Source organism: Melozone crissalis, unplaced genomic scaffold, assembly GCF_028551555.1.
Source record: "Melozone crissalis strain CALT ecotype California unplaced genomic scaffold, PUWL_Pcris_2 ptg000038l_1, whole genome shotgun sequence".
NCBI lineage: Eukaryota > Metazoa > Chordata > Aves > Passeriformes > Passerellidae > Melozone > Melozone crissalis.
Genome location: NW_026535816.1, coordinates 5,652,640 through 5,675,332, shown reverse-complemented (window position 1 = coordinate 5,675,332; position 22,693 = coordinate 5,652,640). Strand labels below are relative to the sequence as shown.

At 40.8% G+C, this 22,693-nt stretch overlaps 1 protein-coding gene across 2 annotated transcripts in view; it reads right to left on the bottom strand.

Moving 5' to 3' along the window:
• FAR1 (fatty acyl-CoA reductase 1) overlaps positions 1-22,462 on the bottom strand; it is a 33,706-nt gene extending 11,244 nt beyond the window's left edge. The window contains exons 1-9 of one of the 2 annotated variants that reach the window (XM_054283643.1): positions 22,411-22,462; positions 11,763-11,957; positions 8,237-8,412; positions 6,685-6,864; positions 4,400-4,577; positions 3,803-3,847; positions 3,577-3,695; positions 3,033-3,100; positions 1,345-1,516 (exon numbers count right to left, since the gene is read on the bottom strand). In XM_054283643.1, coding sequence (XP_054139618.1) covers positions 1,345-1,516; positions 3,033-3,100; positions 3,577-3,695; positions 3,803-3,847; positions 4,400-4,577; positions 6,685-6,864; positions 8,237-8,412; positions 11,763-11,951 — 1,127 coding nt within the window. In that variant the 5' untranslated portion in view covers positions 11,952-11,957; positions 22,411-22,462. Of the gene's footprint in view, positions 1-1,344; positions 1,517-3,032; positions 3,101-3,576; positions 3,696-3,802; positions 3,848-4,399; positions 4,578-6,684; positions 6,865-8,236; positions 8,413-11,762; positions 11,958-12,079; positions 12,315-22,410 lie in introns of those variants that run through there. The other variant, XM_054283644.1, reaches the window with a different exon arrangement.
• Positions 22,463-22,693: the final 231 nt, after the last annotated feature.

Below are 22,693 nucleotides of genomic sequence, written 5' to 3'. Positions count from 1 at the left end.
CTATTTTAATGAGGGATGAAGTTTTCATATCCGTCAGGGAATTTCTATCAATTTTTATTAAAAATAACTTAAAAAACGCAAGAGAACCTGGAAGCTAGGATGTTTTATATACAATACCTTCTTTAGAGTTGAAAGTCTTTAAACTTTTTAATGTGGGAAGATTATTGTACAGACTGCCACTGCTGCTGCTTTAAGAACTACACTGTTGCAGCTGAGAGGTTTTCCCCTACAAACCATTTACACAGCTCCTTTCTACTCCTCCAGTGCTGTAAAGACAGACCTAGACTACAGGACAACAAATGAATACCATTTGTATCAATACACTGTCATGACAGTGGAGGTTTTATAGTCTGAAGGCAAATGCTTATGAAAATGTAACACAAGAAATTAGTTAATGCCATGTGGCTTTGCAAATCTGACACAAATTGAAGTGGTACCTTATATACCTGCTACATGATTTAGTTTAGCCTATTATCTTCACCACTTTAGTTAGCCAAATACTAGCCTAAATATTATAAACTGAATGGAATGTTGAGATGATACAAACCAACGTACCAGGTCCTTTTGTATCATCTACAGGAATAATCTGCAATGAAAAGACCAGTCCCCCATTCCATTTTCAGTTTATAAAAGCAACAACAACCTTAACACAAGCCACCTCCTAGAGTTTAATGACTGACTAGGATTCTGATCCAAGACATCCCTTGGACAGCATTGTTAGGCCAGTCATTAAACTCTTCAAAATGCAGCCACTGGATTCTTATTGCTTAGTTAGTAAACCTAGATAGTGCCCAGGCCATGTCTTCTGTACAAGTCTCCACCACCTTATGGGCAAGATATCTTTAGCCCTGTCCCTCTTACCATGGTTTCCGACCTGTCAACATGAGCAAAACATCAAAGAAGAAAAACACTAACAAGTTCTCTGCACACCGGCAGTAAAACAAGAGGGGGTTGTAGGAAAAATTAAAGGCAGGTTCTCTCACTACTTTATCTAGTGGATATTTCTTGTAATTCTTACTCATGATGTTTTCTGTAGGAAAAAATAAGGATTAACATATTTTTAGTATTTATTTTCCAAGAATAAACATCACTTCTACATCTTTTAATTTTCTTGACTACTCAAACCCCCAGACTATCCAAGATCTATCTCATTTTTGCTAAAAAGTTCAAAGCCGCTTTGAATTCCAGGACCTGTTCTCAGGAAAAAAGGTTGAGTTTTAGTCACGAGACATTCAGGGGAAAAAAAAAATACCAAAAAAGTTAAAATCAACACACAACACAAGTGTAAGCATAGCTTCATTTAAAAGTCAGAGGAACAAACAAGGCAGAGCCAGTCACCATTACCTTGGGCTTCTTCCAGTAATCCTGAGGTAGGTATCATACAGGAATGCTGGGGCCTTATGGCTTACAGCAATCCAGTAATGATATAAAAGGTGATTGGAAGTTAGATTTACATTGGGCCGTCTGAAGGCCTGTTCGAGAGGGTTCCTCTTGAAAGTGGAAATTACATGGTATTCTGAGAAAGAAAAGTTGCACAACAGCTTCGATAATCACTATGCCAAATGTAATGCTTTTCAAAGTACATGACAGGGTACAGCATCAACAGGAGGGGTCTTATTGAAATAACCACCCTAGCTCTTCTACAATGCACAGTTATAAGCTTTTAAATTAAAATACTCTTGAACTGGTTCTCATTATAATCAAGAGACGGTTTATGCCCTCATCTTCATATTTCACTGCAGCTTCTCTCTTTCTGTCCCCTACCTTAGAAGTTGGTAGTTTCAAACACTGACAACAATTTCAGTTTATAAAGCAAGTAAAGGTATTTAAATAGTTATCTATATTTCATGAAGAGGGTTATTCTATTCACTTGTGTAAAGAATTTTAGAACAGACTGAGGACTCTGTAGTCATCTGAAGCAGTTTGAAATGATATTTTCAACCAATTTATCCAAATTTGGGCATTAAGAAAAAAGCAATTAGGGTGGGACTCCATGAGAAAGTCTTGATAACACCTGTAAATTCAGTACCTAACAGATATTGCAGGATCAGGATTTTTAAAAGTTATGTGGAAATTCACCTCTCCTTTAAATCTCCTCTTATAACTTTATGCTGTTGTTTATAGACAGCACTTAAATACCTTGATTTGCTTGGGATATAAGTGAAGTCAGCAATTCTCAAAGTTTAATTGAAGCAATAATGTTTGCAACTACAAATCCACGTAAAATGGGCAAAAGCAAGTAAAATGGATTTAAGTATTGAGGTTAGCTGAAAGAAAAAAAATAATCTGAGTTTCAGAACTCAATTTCTAAGAAAACTGAAAACTAATAAATGGTTTTACTATGCCAAACAGCCTGCATTGCTCTTTACAACATTCACTATTACAAAGCTGTTGGCCTGTGGGTTACACCTTAGTCAGGGTGTCTTAGAGTTGAAAACAAGTAGTCATATTTCCTTAAAGGCTGCTCTTCCCTGTACATGAATTGTTCAAGTGTCATGCAACAATCTGAATATTAAAAAAGCCACCTCAACCAACAATCAGCTTAAGCCAAACACAAAGAGCTACACAAGGGCAAAACTATTACCAGACCTCTCAATTATGCAGATGTACAAAACATTTAATTGTGGGCTGCTTATTCATATGTTTTTTCACGTGTATTTATTGATGTTGGCATTACAGCCAGCATCACCGCTGCTCCTCTGAGCAATGCTCCTCTCCACACAGTACCTGCACTCTGTGGATTAGGTCATGGCAGCAGCAAACAGAAAAATCAGTTCTCCCATAGTTTAAGTTAATAATGGAATAAGAGTAACAAAGAAAAATACCAATAGGAACTACATGAAATGCTGCAGGGGGAGGGGGGGAAGAATTAACAGTGGAAGCTAATGAGAAAGCACAGTCCACTGCAAAATTGAGAGGTATGGCTGAAATACCAGTTTCAAAAATAAAAATGCATTATGGTTTACGGATTATAACCTGTTTGATTTTCTTTTTGTATTAAGTTTAATGAGAAAAAAGGAAACATGGCCTACCAACTTCACTCCAGTGGAAAGGATTGGTGCCACCTGTTGTACAGTTATACACCATGACTTTTTTTGGTCTGGGGAAAAAAAAAGATAAAAGAGCAAGTTAGAAGAAAAACAACCTTTTGAAAATACAAACAGAACAGATGCCCAAAATTATGCTTCCCCTCAACAGCATCATTTATATAAAGCAGAAAGCACAGTCTCATGGTGGATTTTTTGCTTTAGCATCTTCCAGTATTTTTCTCCTTCTTTAATTATCTTTTTTTTATTATTATTTCAGAGAAGGCATCACCTACACTACTCGAGTTTGTATCGATTACAAACAAGACCCAGGAGAGAATTTTCAGACATATCTTCATAATATCAGTAGGCGATGTCTTCCTCTGGCATAAACAAGTTACCCTTTGAGACACTAAGCTGTCAGAACCTTAGATTCCTTTGTCCTGAGGGAACAGCAGGACACTGATGAGGATTTCAATACAAGACTGCTTTACTAAATACACAATATCATTTCCAAATATTCAGTGCTCTCTTTTGTCACTATTTATACCTATTAATTGCAGAATACCAGGCTGCAGCAAGTGTGGTATTGACAACAACATCTATTGGGACAAGATCTGCTAATGCATCGTTGGAAGCTCTCATCGTTCGAAGAATTCCTTTTCCTGCCTTGAAGAACAAAACAACAAAGAGAGACAGAAGACCCAGCAGTGAAACATATGAAGCTTTTCTGCCTCCCAAAAGGAGGGGGAAAATTAAGTATATTCATTACTTACAGCAATGAAGATACCACTAGGTCCATTGAAGTTATCAATCCAGCCCTATTAGGAAGGGGGAGAGGGAAAGGATTTGGTTAGAGCATACTGAAGTCAGCAGCTGCAAGTGAAAATCTGAGCAGTTTCTATATATGTAAAGGGGTGGAGGAAAAGGAGACCAAAGAGGAGAAAGATTTTTAATTCCATGTTGCTAAATGAAGTTTTTCCATAGCAAATTCTGATGATGTAACAAGTTCTATGACTCAGACAAGAGATCTACAGGTAGGACACCATGGTTCTTCACAGAAAGATGTTTATCTACTTATTAGTGAATGAACTGCAATTACCCATAAAAATACTTTTATGTGCAAAGTATTCAAGTTTACAAGTCTTTTTAGACTAGCAACTCAGGTGTTTGTCCCTTTAGAACCAAAATACATTCTTGCTCAGTTTTGACAGTATTTAGACTCATTATAGTGTTATCAGTCATCCAGAAGCAACCAAGACACAACTTCATGGTCCAAGAGATTTTCCTCTACAAAGTTCACTGGATAAAGAGGCTCCCAGTGTATACTACAGTCTACAGCAAGATGGTCAGGTGACAGCTCAGGGACTTACAGGAAAAGGCTCCTTCCAGCTGGCACCAATGATGGACGGCCTTACAATGGCAAGGTTTAAATTTGCACCTTCCTGCTGCACCACGGATTCAGCTAAGGCTTTTGTGTATGTGTAGGTATTAGGCCTTTTGCCTAACAGTTTAGGAGTAATGTCATTGACAAGGTCATCATCCATCCACCTAAAGAAACAAAACAAGAAGTAAGTGTAAATTACTGCATGCTGCTTCACTGGGGAGGTGGGGTGTGAAATGGTGTAGTTGCCATGACTATTTTTTCCTCATTTAAACAAAAAGAGACACATACCTAAGCAAAAACAAGTTTATTCAGAAAAATGAAGGCTTACATGTTCAGTGTCCATCAAAAGAAGCATACTGGGATTTATTTTTTACCCTGAGAATTCATTTGTAACACACCAACTACAGAGCAAGCAGCACACTCATTTACAATAATCCAAATTCTCAAAGATGGAATGCAGACACAGCAAATTAGTCTTTGGAACACAGGCTCACTGTATTATCTACAAAGTGATATCACTGCAAGGGAGTCCCAGCTGCATTACCAGCATCCCCTCCACTTTTGTGGTGGTGAGCAATCATATACCACCCCTGAAGCAAGCTGGTCACAGTGTTTCTCCCTTTAAATTAATCAAATCTTGCAATTTCATCTTGCTTCCCAGTGCCTATTAAAAACCTAATAACCTTCAGTCATCGCACACAAATAAGCTGTGCCCCTGCAACTATTGCTGCTTTGGTGATCTTCACTGCAAAACAGGACTTGAATTTTATTTGCTTTTATTAGTCACAGAAATGGAATTTATTGTTTTTCACCAATGTCATGTTACAAAGTAGACACACATCAGACTCCTTTCATGAGGTGAACAGGGTAGGAAGAGGGGTAGTGAAGGCTAGGGATCACTCTTTTATAACTTCACAAAAGCCTCCCCTCAGGAGTTCTACAGCACACACAGCTGTCTTAGCCCACAACAAACAGTTTAAGTTACATTTGTCTCTTCACAAGTCAGATATTTAAAAATATGACTGTTTTGCAATCCCTCATTTTCTAAGTGTATTTAAAGTCAATAAGAAAGGGCTGGCTCAGTGTGCATTCCAGGTGGTAGCTCACTTGGTTTTAATGTTAGCATTCTTCCACCTAAAATCACAAGTTAAAGTAGGTATTTTAATTTTTAATTAGTTTTTTTCAGTTCCATATTTCTCTTCCAAGAGGTGATATTTTGTCACCCAGGTAAGAATGAAGAGACTGATGTAGAGTTACATTACACTTATCCCACATTGTCACCTGTTTCAGAGTTGGACAGCTACTAAGTAAGACCTCAGGACAGTTAATATACACAAAAAAAAAAACCCCAAATGAGTCATTTTTCCAACCCATAATGCCCAATCCAAGACTTAAAGCTACAGAAAACAGATTTTTAATGTCTGGGCTCTCAGTATACCTAACAGAACCACTTCTACAATAAGTGATATTATTTGAGCATCTCGGTCTCCTCTTGCAATGGCATTTAGGTGGATGTAGTAGAGACAGCTGTTTAAGGCACCTCAGTTTTATCTTTTCCTTCACAGTGCTGGTACCAGCACAAGTTATCAGCACCTCCTGATTCAGCCAATCATTCAGCTGAAATCTCAGCACAGAGGGGGCACCATGTGAGCATCCCTCTCCTTCAGTACCCCTCCACACCCAGCTCAGCTTAAAGAAACCATAAACCTTAACCCATGTCCCTTACAGAGAAGGGGAGTGTCAGACATGCTGCCAGATTTTTGGAACAGCATAAGATAACCCTTCATCTTTACAGCTCCTAACCATTTTTTGATACTTCAATTGTCACAGACATCTTTTCATAAAAATCCTTTCTTTAGGATTTTCCCTTCTGGGAAGCTGAGGCCCCAGAAAAAGAATGTAAACAATGGTTATCTGCTGCTGTGAAATGCAACAGGTGCACCTGTGATTGGCCCATGTTGGATGTGTACAATTAATGGCAAATCAAGGACTGAGCTTCTCTCTGGGACAGAATCAGAGAGAGCTCCTTTGTTATTCATTCCTTTTCTATTCTTAGCTTAGCTGGCCTTCTGAGAACTTTCTCTCTATTCTTTTTAGCATAGTCATAATGTAATATATATCATAAAATAATAAATCAAGCCTTCTGAACATGAAGTTAACATTCTCATCTCTCTCTTCATCCTGAAAACCCTTGTGACCACTGTGACATTCAATAGCAGGGAGAAAAAGGATACAGATTATCCAAGTCAATTTATAAAACATAACACATACTCAAGGGAATCTATCAGTTTCTTGGGATCCACAGGAGGTGGGTACACGACTTCCTCGATCTGTTTCCGATTGCAATAGGCATAGGCAGTGGAAACGTGTGTGAACACCTCCAGATTCTTCATTCGGTGTGCCAAGGACAGGAGCTGCTGTGTGGCAACCACATTTAACTGCACAGCATCTCTATTGATTCAACAGAAATGTCATTAGCGGAAAGCAAGACAAAAACAAGTAAAAAAGAAAATTCATTCCTAAATGATCAAAAAAGAAAATTCATTCCTAAAGCCTCATTGCTGGGTATATAATGCATCCCTGAATTCTCCAACCAACCCCAAAAAAGCAGCATCGATACTGCCCTAATTTTCTGCTTAGAATAACACACTACAGTCCTAATCTAGAACACCTCCCAATGTTCAGAATAATGCTCCTTGCACCCTTTTCTTACCAACTTCCTTTGATTTCCTCAATCTAAATCCCAATTGTATGTTTTCCAAAAAACATAAAGGAAATTATGCAACAACAGCAAGCTTCCATAAGATGTACCTCTGAACTTCCAAGCTCAAGTTGAGAGAGGTCAACAACTTGGAGGCTTAGTGGGCCAGTAAGTTAGAGACTGGCATCTTCTTGTAGATACCAAAAGGCTCCATGCAGGATGGAAGGAAGGGGAAAAAATAAAGGCAAACCACCAAGAAGCACCCCTCCATTGCAGCTCCACCACTGCTCATTCCTGTGTTTAAGGACCCTCGAGCAGAGTAGGTGTATCTCTACAGCTCCCAGCAGATAACAGCTTGCTGACCAACTCCTATGATTATTTTATAGTTTACATCTTCTCTCCAGCCTACAGACTTGCTGTGGGCACCAGCTTCCTTGTACACAGTGTACTATCAAGTTTCAAGAGTACAGCTAAGCAACACTTCAAAGTCTTTGCAAAAAAAGTGTTACATTAAAAACAACAACAAAATCGGTATTCCCCCAAACAATCACTGATTTCCAGAATGCTTTATCTCACATTATTACAGAAATGGGGGACAGGAAAGAGCATTATCCCAAAGCAATTAACATCAACGGTAACTAATTAGTTTGCTACCTCTTTCAACAAGTCAAAGGAGCTCATAATCCCAGCTGTGTGCACCACTTTTTCCACATCTTGTTTTCATCTCTCCCCCTGTGCATCTACTTCTCCCCACTTCTTCCAATGCAAACCTCTATTGTTAATAAGGGACTTTTAAAAACCAGGAAGAAAAGCTGAGCTGTATTCTCCTGTTTTTCTTATCAGGTATGAGAGAAAGCACTAGAACCTCCCACACACAACTTTTCTCACAAAACTCCACCCTCTGAAAATGTGCATTCCTTTTCTAACAAGGCAGGCCAAAGGAATAGTTTGTGCTTACACCAGGAGGAAAACTGGCATTACTAGAGAGAACAGTAGATGTAGCTACAGGTTATTTGTAGCCTTTCTACCCATATTTGCAACACTGGGCAGACACTTGATTCACCCCCTCCCTTTGAGCACCATTGGTTTATCAGACCAAGGTAAACAGAATTTTAGACTCACCTTAGTGGTTCATTGAATCTGACTGTAGCAGCACAATGAAATATAATATTAATGCATTCTATAAGTTCTTCCTTGATTGATTTACTAAGATCCAGTTCAGGCTGTGAAAGTTCACTCACAACTACTATTATTTTTTCTTTGAAGTCTGGTTGCTCTTCTCTCAATCTGTCAAAGAGCTGTCAAAAACAACAGGACTATAAACTCAGTGAAGGTAAGAGAAACAATTCACTTAAGTGAAGAAAAATCCCACACTCTTTGTCTATGCCTCCTAACTTCTTGAGATCATCAGGAAGTTAGAACAGTGCATTAGCAATACCATAAGAACATGTTACAGACTTCTCATAAACTATATTTTTTTTTCCAACATAAGGAAAGGGAACAGTTTACCCACTTCCCAAGCTTGATAATAGCTACTCAAATTCTTATATAAGTCATGTCGGATTTTAGGTTTAGAAATCTTGCATTAAGATTTACAAATTTCAAGTGATTTAAGAAATGCTATGCCTAAATTATGCCAGTCTTGGAGAACCACATTAGAACATCTGATTGAGCTTTATCAAACTGGTGTTCAATTCCCCCTGAAAAAAATCTCATCAAAATTATATTCCATCAAGAATTCTTCTCATAAATAGCTGTGTTCTAGCCAGGTGGCTTAACACACGGATCAAAATTCTTGCCTCATCTTATTTACACTCATTAGTATGCAAGTTTTCCTGAGCCACACAGTAGTGTGGCAATAAAACACCCTTGAAAGTTGCAGAAGAGCAGACCCTTCTTTACTGTCCAGGGGCCAATATCTTACAACTGCTTCAACACCAGTCAATTGTACTGTATTAAAATCATGGCAGCACTTTCTTTTTCCTGCCCAAGCATGTGGTTATACCAATTACAAACAGTCAAAGACATTTCCTTACAGAATGACGTTAAATAATTTTAAACTATAAATTAAGTCACCTAAAGGTGCAGTTTCACAACACTTTAGGCAATATAAGCTTGCATTTCTACCACAGAGACTGCTCTCTAATTTCTTTATTCCTGTTGCTTCTCTGACACTGGCAAGAGCAAGAAGCCCCAGAGCTGTGTGACCTAAAAAAGGTCCAGCTCTATTTTAGAGAGGTTTATTCAGCCCAAACATGAGCTACTGCAACTCCTTGTGTGGCCACCTGGAGTAGCAGTGCTAATTCTACATGAGAACATGGTACATCTCCACTTTGAGGCTTGACTGGATTTTGCAAACATGAAGCTTCACTTTATAGGACAAAGTTGCCAAGACAGCATTTAAAGCCTCTGCAACTCTTATGGGTACAACAAACAGTTCTTACCTGAGGGCAGAAACTTTGTGTGATTTTGAAAAATAAGCCTACTATGGTTTTGGTTGGAATGATGGCACCTTCCTCTGGGGAGCTGAAGCAACTGCCTGTTAACCACATTTATGTGTGATATTGCCTTATAACAGAAAAGCAGTACCATGGATGAGCTCTTCAAGAGCCAGGTTTTATTTTTCATACTTCCATCACACCTGTTATACCTCTTTTCACAACCACAGTCATGGACTATTCCCACACACCCCTTGCTAGCACTGACACCAGGACTAAGGAGAAGAAATACCTTGACTGCATGCAATACATATGGCAAATCAGCAGAGGAATTAGATACCTGAAGTCCAAAGAAAGTAGAAACCTCAACACTGTTTTGCTATTTGCAGCCCAGTTTATTTCACATTTATTTTATTTATTACCATGTTCACCCAATTAGACTTCAAACTCTTCAAGAAACAGAACATTGAAAGATCTCCAGAACACTTAATGAGTCCATCTAAACTGTGAAGAATTACTGGCAGTGCCCTTGCAACTGGACAGCTTAAGACAATAGATCTTTTAAAGTTTTCATAGACTTTTTGGAAGAATCTTGATGATATCAAAGCCATTTGGACAATGGACTTTCAATCTTATCATTTGATAAAGACAGAACAAACATCTGGCCCTATTCTACATCTCTGCACAGATGAGCAACTCCATCCCTGCATGCTCCTGCCTCAAGCAGTAACTGCTTAGCAGGACTTCTGCTGTGAACCTGCTCCAGCAATAAGTGCTCACCAAGACTCAAAGCACATCAGATTTTTATCTCAATGGGAGCTGGAACACTCTACAAACAGACTTTGACTCAAATTTAAAAGCCTTTTACAACAGGTTTCCTAAAAGCCATACTGAGCCTTACAGCTTACCAAAGCTGCAATCAGTCCACACTAGTGCTACTTCTCTCTCTGCCCAAATATTCCCTACCTTTTTTTGGGTAATAGTGTATACAAAAAGTGGATTGAGAAATGTTTCCTTTTGCATCTCAGAGCTTAGTCTGGAGATCTTTTCTTTGTTTCAGGGCAAACTGAAGGTTTTGTGTAGAGAGAACATGCAACTGAATTTTAAGACAGAACCCCACTGTAACTCATTCTGTTTTATGACATTTCTCAAGACTGCAGGAAGATGCTTTTTGAGCAATGAGATACAGTTTTTTGACTGGTTACAGAAAATAATTAACTAGGGAACAGTCATCCTCATATCTGCTATAATCCCAGCTATTCAGAGTTGTAGAAATCCACTGCTGTACTTTAAACAACTTACCCCTAAGTGCATTCATAGCTCCTGATTGATTCCCCTCTAGCACCTTCTAAGGACACAATTTCTACAGACTACATTGTATCTCAATGAAAAAATTAAACTGCTGACACCTGTGTTTCATAAGAGAAAGGCCTAGATAGAAATAAACTCTGCTTTAGCAAAATTCATGCTGGAAATCTCTCCTCATCCTTCCCATCATGAACAGGATACTCCCCAAGGAGAAGAATGGGCAACAGAGATGGATAATTCTACACTTAGTAAGAAAGGTCAGCCTAGCTCACCAAAATATCAAGGTAATGAGTCTCTTCAGGAGCCAAGTATTTGACCCAGCTTGCACAGAAAATCCTTTAGAGAGCCACTTGGAGAATTCCACAGCAGACCTTCAGTGCCTTTCTAGCTGTCACAGGCTGACCAATCTGCTAAGCCAAACATTTCTGTTCCACTTACAAATTCCCATTGAGATGACACATTCTTATTTACTGCTAGATCCAGTAGCACATTCCAGAAAATAAGAGAAGGCACAAGGTGAAAAAGTGACTTGCTTGAAACCTTTAAGAGTCTCAATCTGTCTTACAACTCCCAGTCCACTGCCTCTTGTACTTGATTTTATATTCTCTTAACAAGCTCTGACACAGATTTTTACTTCTCATTTCTGCATTACAGCTGAACATCCTCCTCCTGAATTAAATACAGGATAATTTTCAACTACTGGCTTTGTTAGAGACCAACATCTTGAAGCAGCTACAGAAGCACTGCCAGGTCTTAGATTTTGTATTTCTGTTAGAACAACAACAACAACAACAAAATTAACAAAAACATTTTGCTTTAGACAGACTGAAGTTGTTCTCAAAATGAAATGACAGCATCATAATGAAGGACAAAAATGAACTTTGTGAGCATATGACACATACCTTAGAGCTGGTAATCTCTTCTATTCGTGCTTCAGCTGTCTGTTTTGCTTTTTTTCTTACCAGTACATACACTGCCTTCACTTTAGGACAGGATCTGAGCAGCTTTTCCAAAAGCACTTTTCCCACAAAGCCTGTAGCTCCTGTCAGGAGGATGTTTTTTCCTTCATAGTATTCAGGAATGGAAACCATTGTGACCTTCATGAAAGATAAAATCAAAAAGTATGTTAAAGAACTTAGAGATTCCAGATTTGCAGAAGATTGAATAATCATATCTGTGCTGTTTATACCTGAAAGAAATGCTTAACAGATTTTTTTACCTATAACCAGTACTTGAAGTCATCTTTTTTCACAACATTCTGAAAGGTTCCCACAGGGTCACTACAGTCATCCCAGATCTTGCAAACTGCTCCTGTTAACAGTGTTTTAAAGACTGAGATATCCACTCAGCCAGGAAAATAGCCCAACTTCAGTCTGGTTTTGCCTCTGTGTGCACAGTCCTTTACCACTCCAAGGGGCTGCTCCATGTGAACTAGAGGTTGTATCATTAAAATGTAATCACAAATGGATTCTTCAAACCCACTGACAGAAGACAGAGAGCCAAGCATCCCAATTGCTGCAATTTTGACAGTGCCAGCAGAGTCCCCAGTCACTGTCAGGATGAGCCTCCCTACCAATTAAAATAAACCAGAGAGAAGGTTGAGTTAGTTGTTTGGAATGGGATCTGATAGTTTTACACTGATTACAAAAATCCCATACAGATCCACAGATAAGAGTTTCCCAACTGCTTCATCCATTAAGTCATTTGGAAGGAAAAAAACCAAACAATAAAGTCATTAGAATTCTCAACAAACTAAGATGTAACCACAACTACACCTCCTAATAAAATGAAGGGCAAGGGATTATTACTCAAATTCAGCACAAAGCTAGAAAGTGCTTTAGGTTTTGCTTCAGTTGGTAAGTTAACCTTGAGAATCATGATTCTTTTCCCCTCCCTTTATCAGCCTCTTGGAAATGACATCATTCTTGCTAAGAGAAACTGAAATTCTTTTTGAGGACAAATATGGTATGTCTCACAATAAAGTGAGAACATGGCCTTTAGGATCAGTCACAGTGCATCATCCAGAGCTGCCATTCTTTTAAGTCATCTTTACTGTGACCTTTAACCAGTTTACTTTCACTAGATAAGATGGCAGCATTATGATACACTTGCACCACATTTTACCAATCTTTCTGATTACACTCATCAAAATCCTGAGCTGATGTAGTGATGTAGTAATTATAGTCCTCTACAGCAGTTCCATGCAAACTGCTACAACCAAAACACTCCCAGAAAGGGACCACAGAGAGTAACAGAATGTTCTGAGCTGGAAGGGACCCACAAGAATCCTCCAGCTCTCAAGTGAATGGCCCATAAGGGGATTGACCCCACAGCCTTGGTGTTATCAGCATCACACTGACCAGCTGATCTCATCTGAGGGATAGAGTCCATAAAACCATGGAACTAAAAAAAAAACCCACAGAACTGAGAATCTTTAAACACAGATGGAATGCTTCTTAGGCAAATAAGGATTACAACACTGAATACCTTAACAGGGTGAGAACTTTTCTTCACCTGCCACCCAGGAATAAAGGTGCAAAGAACTGAACTCAGTTCTTTCAAGACAGCAAGATCCTGCAAGCAGGGTCTTACCAGGGAATGCACAGAATGTATGTTAGGAGTGAACATCTAATTTGTCCTTTTTGCCTGAAAAGTAAGTAAATATTTTTAGAACACCTCTTTGTCAGGTACCCACCAGATCAAAGCAATTGTGCTCTGTTTTTCATGTGCTCATATCTCAACAGTCTCTGAATAAGTTCCAAATGATTACTTGCTAGAAATGAGTTACTACCTACACAAGTCTGATATGTCAGATACTCCAAATCGTTTTTTTGACTCCCTTCTTTGAGAAGTGAAGCATCTAACAGCAGATAGTAGGATACAGCAGCAAGCTTAGAGCAGAGCAAGCACTACTATCTCCACTAACCACAGTACATCACCTGGAATTGTTTCTTTGAAGGTCAAGAGAAAAAGCTGTTTACATTAAAACACTTCCACCACACAATTAAGAGACTCTAACGCAAATCTGAAAGCATAGCTCCTGCCACAAAGCATGGAGTGCAAGACACAGCATGCTTATGAGTCATTTTTCCCTGTTCAGTTAAGGCACAGGCCTGCTGTCTTTACCATGGCTCAAAGTCACAGCTAATGCTCTTCAGGTGTGTCTTCCCCATAACTTTTGTTCTCCTGGTCTTTGTGTACACCACTCACTTCATCCTAAAGATCTGCATGATCACTCCCATGTAAAGGACAGGATTTCAGTTCCCTCAAAGAGGGAGGCAAAAACTCATGCCATCGTTACTGCAGCAATTTTGTCACTAAGAATCAGTTTTGTTATGGTTCTTACATACCCTTCTTACTAATTTACCTAACTAGCCATAATTTCTATTTTTTTACACTTTGAGACCCTATGAGAGTATCTAATACGATCCATTCACCTGTCCTTCCTCAAAGAAAGGTTTAATCCTGCCTCTGACACAATGCAAACCTGCTTACATGGGCAGAGTCTTTGGCTACATCTACACAGAACCTTGGACAATACCCAGCACATGGCTATGGTCCAACATCTGCTTCTGAAAGCCATGAAAGCAATGAAAAGTTATGCTGTCAGTGGAAATACCTGTGTTGCTGTAGTCCAGCTTTTTAAGTGACTGCAAAATCTGACAAACATTTAGGTTCAGGCCATGTAAAGAAAACTGGCACAAAATAGATCAAAGTTTCCTGCTTCAGTTATTTCTGATCATATTCCTTTGTGTAAGAGGCTGAAATCAGAATACCAGACCTACAAAACATCAACATCCAGAGCTATGATAAACCACAATGATGAAAGGGGTTCAATTAAAAAACCAGGACTATGCACAAATACTCACATTCACACTTGGGAGGCAGCAACACTTATATGTTTGCAGGCTAATTTTTTGGTTTTTTTAAAAGATTGAGAAATATTTCCTTTAAGAAACTCTCAATCCCATTTCTCTGGTTCTCCAGCAACCAGACTTTGGTAGACCTTATTCACAGCAACTCCCCACACTGAGATTGTCTTCTACTTCCATTACTCTGGAAGATTCCAGCTAGAAAACATAATTGGTGACTTTTTCAGAAGTACACATTGTTGTCAACATTACAGCAATAAACACAGGGATTGTGAGGGAACTGCCTAAAAGCACCAAATTGAATTTAAAGGGTAAAAACCATGCATGGAATCTAGGTGTGAATGATCAAAGCCTGAATCCAGCAGCCTATGCTTTGCTAGGTTAGAAAGAAAGGTTATCTCAAGCACAGGGAAAGGAAAGAATGTTCCCATTCTCCACCTACCTTTCCCTGCCTTCTCCGAGAATGTATGTCCACATGCCAGTGAGCAGAGCACTGCTGGCAACTCCTCATCTCTAACTCAGAAAAATATATTACTTTTTAAAGTTCTTTACAGCAGCAAATTACTGAAGAATCACAGGATTGATAGGGTTGGAAGAACTATTTTATAATTCTGTTTTTAAATAAAACTGTCAAGAAATACAGGAATAGTAGGAATGTAGTTCCTATCAGAAATTTAGTTTAGTCTCTAACACATAACAAGCTGGTACAAGTGCAAAAGATATATCTACCTTGCAAGGTACCCCAGCAAAAACAAATTTAACATGTTAAGGTTGTTTAGTGTCAGCAATCACTTTATCTATCTGGTTTAGAGCAAACAGGTTTGTTTGTTTACAATAGCTGTTAACAAGCAATACATATTGTCACCAGTTACCCAATCACCTGTTAACACCTACCTCTTCAAACACACACAGAGAATTCCTACCAAACATAAAACTGTCTAATCCACACTGTGGGATATCTAAAACCCTGTATTATAAACACCTTTTTGAGCCAATAAGCAATAAAAGTCTAGAAAAAAGAAATTTGATAGTTGAAAGGCTTAATAAGAGCTCTGTAAAGAATTCTCACTCTAGAACAGAAATGCTCAAAATCCCCACATTACCCTGAGGTATAAACAGCCTTTGCTAGAGGAATATTACTTGAAGCTGCTGCTGGGATCCTTCTGAACTGCCAGGTTCAGGGCTAAGCCCACGGTGACACTTTGTAGATATGCTTGTGTGAAGGATGCTGCCCTCTGATAAGTGAAGAGTTCATAGGCACTTCAGGAAAAAAAAAAAAAGAAAAGCCACCAGCAAACCAACACTCCAGGATCCTAGCCAACATTCCCCATCTTGCAAAAAATTCTCATGTCCAAGGCTGAGCAAGTGCTTTTATGGAGCAAACAACAGCAGCTCTGTTTGCCTCCAGAGCTACTGCAGCAATATTTAACTCCCAGCTTCAGAGGGCTCTGACTCTCAAAACAAGGACAATTCTGTTTTTAACAGGAAAATGATCAGTTCCCAGATTTGTCCAAACACAGATCAAGATGTTTAAAGATATGCTTTCCAAGTGCCAGGAAAGCCTGCTGCAGTTCCACTGAATGTTTAAATGCTAAATCCAGCAGCCAGACAGTGTGCATGTGTGTCCTTGTTAGAGATTAAATGCTCTGTCTTCTGGTTTATCACTGACAAACATTAGGTCAACAGCATGCTCCCTCCAAATTCAATCCTATCAAGATTATTGCTCACAGGAAATGGAAAATGTGCATTTCCCAACATCTCAAACATCAGCAACAAAACACAAAGTTCTGCAAAAACACAGCCCAACAAATCAATTTGCCCCTTCCCTCTGACAGCTTGAGCCCAACACTAGCAGGAGTAAAAAGAAGAAAAAGTAAGGTGGTAGAAGTATTCTGTTTAGGTATATTCAGAAGATGAAATTTGCCCAGACATCAAATCTGAGTGCACCAAGTGTGTTTAAATACCACACACACTCCCCACTGCACCCACACCAGACAAAAATCATTACAGAAGTCCCTCATACAGAGCTCCAATTGCCACATTACAAGGACACCATCACAAGCCAAAAAAAATAAAACTCTGGGAACTGGAAAGATTGGAGAGACTCGGGCAACAAAAGAAGTAATATTTAACTCATCTAAACAAGGTTACTGCCAGAAAGACAAGTCTGGGTCATGTCATATTATATCATATCATCATGTCTCAGTTCATCTGTGCCTTGTTGCCACAAAGGCAAATCAATGAATGCTATCAGCAGAATGCCCACATTTTCAAGCACCACAAGGGCCAATGACCTACCCTATGTGGCCAATACCCAGGCAGCATATCTCCAAAGGATCCAGTCTGTTTGTCTTTGTGGTCCAAGGTTATAGCCATTGGGAAACCTTATCTGTGAAAGATACTGCTTTAAAGGATGAGTAGAGACTGTAAACTGCTTTGGGTGCAAGTTAACCTTAAAGCACACCTATTCCAAACTTCCCAATCACATGGAAGATGTGGGATTCTTCCCTCAGCTAGCAGAAGGACAGATTTATCCATGTTTTAGATTTCACCAGCATTCTTATCTACTCTCTGCAAGTTCATTTTCTTTACTAGCTGTAAGCCAGGGACCAAGAAAATGTAACACACCTCTAGGAGCTGGAAAACATACTGGCAGGCTTGAAAGCTAATTAGAACAACTAAGTTTGGAAGAATTACCAAAATAGGCCCACTAATCCAACATCAACTAGCCAGTCTTTGGGTAATATGCCAGAGCTCAAGTGTCTCACTACACACTTTCCACACAATAATGGGGATGGATTCAGGGTAATACTGTGTTCTCTACATGTGAAATACAACAAAACTAAATCAATCTGAAGGACCAGGCCCAAAACTGCAGCATGGATAAACGCCACCAGAAATCCCAAAACTCTATGGCAAACTTGTGGCTGACACTCAGTGATTTAAGAGAATTTCTGAAAAATAATAAGGCATTTCAAACTAGTTGAACATCTTCAGGATTGAAGACTAGAAAGAAACTTCCCAACTGCCAATGAAAAGATTTGTCCTCTTTAAATCATTTATCTGATGAAACACAATACCAGTTCGAGTAACCAATCTAGTTAGGTCAAAGTTTACATAGCTGAGTGTATAGCTCTGTGTACAAAAATAAAGTAGACTTGCTTTTCAAACAGTTCTCCTCACTATTCTTAACCACTGAAATATGCTAGATACTGAAAGCATGCCCTAGAATGTGTGCTCCTCGAGCTACATTCCTCCTGGATACATTGCTACCTCTGGCAGCACATGCATGCAAGGGAAGGAGCATTATTAAATTGAATTAGGTGAGACTTAGCTAATACTGCATATGATCTCTTGAACAGCACTACAGAACATTAATATCAAAATTCACGTTGATAGCAAACACAGAAGTAGTTCTGTCACTTTCTTTTAGATGACAATGACAAAGCCCAAGTACAGCATTCACTCAATTGCTTTGGGAAGGTGGTGAATTGGGACCAACCCATGGCCACCCAAAAACTCACCAGCAGAATTCAGCCCAACTCATCAACTACTTCACCAAAGACACCCTTGTGAAATGAGATACTCTCAAGTGAGGGCTGTGCTCACAGCCATGGAGTGTTTAACCTCTTTTAATCCTTTACTCTTACAGAGCAGAACCTGATTTTAATGTGGGCCACTGTTGAGTTGATCTCAGCAGAACTCTGTCAGAGCTATTCAATGCCTGTGGTTACACAGATATTTCTCAAGCATGTGATCACACACCTTCCTTCAGCCAAAGTTCTGGTTTTACTACAAATTTCCACTTACTTGTGCCTATACTCAGAGGGATTCTGTACCAGATGACTTTGTAATTACTTCTTAGTAAGTAATCTGTTCACAAAGTACATACTAGGGAAGTCCCTTGCTTTGCGGTAAATATGTTTCTTTTACAGACAGTCCCTCCTCCAAAAATTAATTGGAACAAAGTAGGAGGTTTTTACAATCCCTTTATAATTAGGTTATAAGTTGACATTTTTCTAAATTGTTTACTGTTTGAGTCTAGTCATCAAGTGCACAGTGAAGAGGGGGAAAAAAAAGTCTCTTCTGGCATAGTTAAACTCACTTCTCAAAATTGCACAGAAGGCAGAGATCAGGTCAGAAATTAAGCTATTCCAGGAAAGCATATCCCACATAAGAACATTAACTGTACTCCATCACCAGTTAATGTGAAAACATGTTTAACACACATGCAGGGAGAATTTTAAACAAATTACAGGAAGTCAAGAGACAGGCAAATTCAAGATTTGGTGAACAGAAGCTGAGTTCCAGATCATTTTATCTAATTTAATTGGAAATCTGCATTAGAATATCATTTGCACTTTTGGTTATGAAAAGGATTTCAAGATAAAGCCTCACTGTTTATCAGAGTAGTTGCATAAATCATGGCTCTGACTTTGCATACATCATTACTCTCGAGTTAACCCCTACAGGAGAACAGAGCCTGTCTGAAGGACACATCTACAACACAATGGGCAGAGCAGCACTCACAGCTGACTCTCCATCACTCAGTTTTTACTGCCTTAGGAAAACAGGCCACAGGCATCACTTCAGCCTTCAGAGGAACCTGAAGGTGGAATACATCCACCTGATATCCAGCCCTGATTCCCACTGGGGAAACCTTTAGCAGCAGCAGGAATGTTGCTGCAGCTACCACTGTGATACTGTCACTTTGCTGGGAGGGGAAAGCCAAAAATCCAGCAAATACAAGGGGGTGGGGGAACACACAACATTCAAGTGCTCAGCAGTTTGTCAAGTTTCAGTGATAAGAGACTCACAGTCTCTACTTTGTTTCAGGGTTAACTCCTTAATCTTGGTAATTAAAACCCAGATCCACCTTTTCATATATTGATCAGACAAGACAAGGATAACTACCCAAAACCTGCACCTGCAATTACGTTCTGTTCAAACTTATTATTCACAGAGCAATTACAATTGGAATACTTAATCAAGAACAAAAAGCCCAGCTCTTATTCTTCTCATGTTTTAAATTACACAGAGGGCCTGAATCATGTTTTACAATAGACATTACACGTTGAATTTAAAGTCCTAGGAAACAACACTTCCAGATTCCTCCCATGCTTTTCCAAATCTCTTACAATTAAATGGTATTTTCTCTTCTATTATGCTCCTGCAGAAATTCACAATAACTCTTTTGAAACCTAAAAATTACTCATTTATCTGACAAGTGCTCTACCAAGTCATATTTGAAACATAATCGCCTTCTAAAGGAAAAAAAACCACACTAGTTTACCTTTCCTTTGTTCCAATACATGTGGAACAAACAACAACAACAAAAAAAAATAAAAGCCCATTTCCACCATTTTCTTCCCTTTAAAAGTGACTTAGACACTCAAAGCAAGTTGTACCAAGAGATTGCCTACCTGTCTTCCAAACAGGATGCTGGCAGCCTCCCTCCTCCTCCTGTTCAGGATGGCAGATACTGATCCTGTGTGGCGCCAAGAGCTCCAATCTTAACTCCTATTTATGGTAATGGATGTCCTGTCCTATCAATTAAGCCTCTTGCACAAGGAGCTCTACAAATTTACAAACATCAGGCTGAACAATGGCGCAGAAAGGTGTGAGGTCCTGTGCGCACACAGATGCCGACACCAACATCTGCTAAAAGCACGGCCTTTGTCACCACAGCGAGGGCACAAAGGGACAGGTGACATCTCTGGGGTCCCCACTACAGGACAGAGCTCAACAGAAACACAGTGCTCACTACAAAACACTCAGAAGACCAAAAAAAACCCCAACAACCAAACAAAAAAAGCCCTGAATACTCGAATGTTTACATAATGCAAGTGCTCCACAGCACCTACCAAACTAGCCAAGCACAACTCTTGCTGATATTGGCTCCTTTTCAGAATTTTTAGCTTGCCACTCAGCAGCTCCGCTTCCTGTGGACAAGCAGCAAGCAAACTACACGGAACACGCTCAAACACCGAATATTTTGTGACAAAAAACCAAACAGACACAACTTCCGGCTGAAGAAGCCAACCAAGCCTGAAGTCACTGCAACAATTCATGTCTCCAACAACACCCAGGACCTTCTTCACTCACTCCAACCTTCCACATGGCTGTATAACCATTTTAGTTTGTGGTGCATCCCCTTCCTAGCACCGGAAACAATAACCCTTGTGAGGAACTGGGAGCTCCTCCAAGAGCTAGAACTGAAAACAGGAAGAGGACAGTGAACTCTTCACTTTGTAGCAGCCAGAAGGAGATTCAGTTTGGCCTTTTGGTATGGATGGCTACAGTTTTGCTTCAATGTTAAATTTTATCAACAAGTATCAGCTGCTAACAACTAAGATATGGACAGGCTGGGTTATTCTGGAACTATAAGAAAAAAAAAAAAAACATTTATCCTGTCCAAAACTTACAGCCACGCTTAATTTAGAACAACTCCCCCAACGCGCTTTCATTGTTAAAATTGTGTCTAGTACAGCTTCACTATACCTACAGCCCAGCAATAAAGACCAAGTACTTGCAGTAAAAAATGTAGAGAGAGATCTAGATCTGTCATTACTTTATAGCTCCGCAATAGGTAGAGGTTAAAAAAAAAACCATAAAAACATAACCCATAAAATTAATCTTTCCTATCCATCTATAGGTTTTTGATGGGGAAATGGCTGACTTTTAAGGCACCGATATATGAGTGGAGAGTGAAAAGCAGGGTAGAGAAGCTGAAGATCCTAGAAATCTACCATTTACCTAGTATATAATTTCCAAATTGCTGAAATAATGGTATCTCATTTAAGAAGCGCAGACGTGAAAAAAAAATTGGGGATCAAGAAATACTGGCCTGCTCCAGTACAGATGGATGTCACAGATAGTAAAACTCCTACATGCTCCACTTCTTAATTATTACCGAAAGAGTTATTAAAATATTTAAAAAAAAAAAAAGCTCCAGTTGCTAGAGCCTTGAAGTAGGTTAAATGAAATTAAAGGTTTCTATTTTCATGGGAATCAAGCTGGTTTCGATTACAAGCTCGCTCCCAACCACTGTATCCCTGCACTCAGCTACACATTAAACTTCACTCAGGGAAGCGCTCTGGAGGACCGGGCGGTTCCCGCTCCGAGGAGGACGGCGAGCCTCGCCCGGGGCCCGGCCGGAGGAAGGGCTCCGCTGTTCCCGATGGAGGGAGCGCTCGGGGCGCACGGACCGCGGGGCCGGGGCTGGGGCACGGCCCATCCCGGCTCTCCCCGCACGCTCCGAAAGCCAGAGGAACCCGTGGCCTTCCCTGCGAGCCCATTCCGTGCGCCGGCCCCGCGGCACGGGCTGTGTCCGAGGGGAGCCGCCGGGCGCTGCGGCCGCGGCCAGCGGGAGCGCCGGGCAGGCAGGGCCGGGGCGGATAGTGGTACCCAGGCCCGGGCCCTGCGGCGGGCGGAGCGGGGGCTTTCGGCCTCGCTCACGCTCCCCGCTTCGCTGAGCATCGACCGCGGCCGCCGCGCTCCGCCGGCCCGGCCGCCACCACGACGCGCCCCGGAGCTCCGCGGCGCCCCCCATCCATCCACCTATCCATCCATCCCTCCCTCCTTGCCCGAAAGGCGCGGCCGCCCCCTCCCCCAAGATCCCCCTCCCGGTCCGCGGGCGGGGTCGGCGCGGCCGGGCGCGGGGCGCGGCTGCCGGTACCTGCTGCGGGCGGTGGCGGCGCGGCCCCGGCGCTGCCCGGCCCCGGCGCTGCCCGGCCCCGGCTGTGCCCGCCCGGCGCTCGCCGCCCCGAGGGTCCCGCACGGCGGCACCGCACGGCCGCTCCCGTTGGCCGCTGCGCGCGCGCTCCCCGCGCGCCCATTGGCCGCTCGCGCCGCCGCTCGCGGGACAGGGAGGGCGCGGATTGGCGAGCGCCTTTGGCCCCGCCCCCAGCGGCGCCGCGCGCGGGGGGCCGCGCGCTCCCCCCTCACACCCACACGCAGCC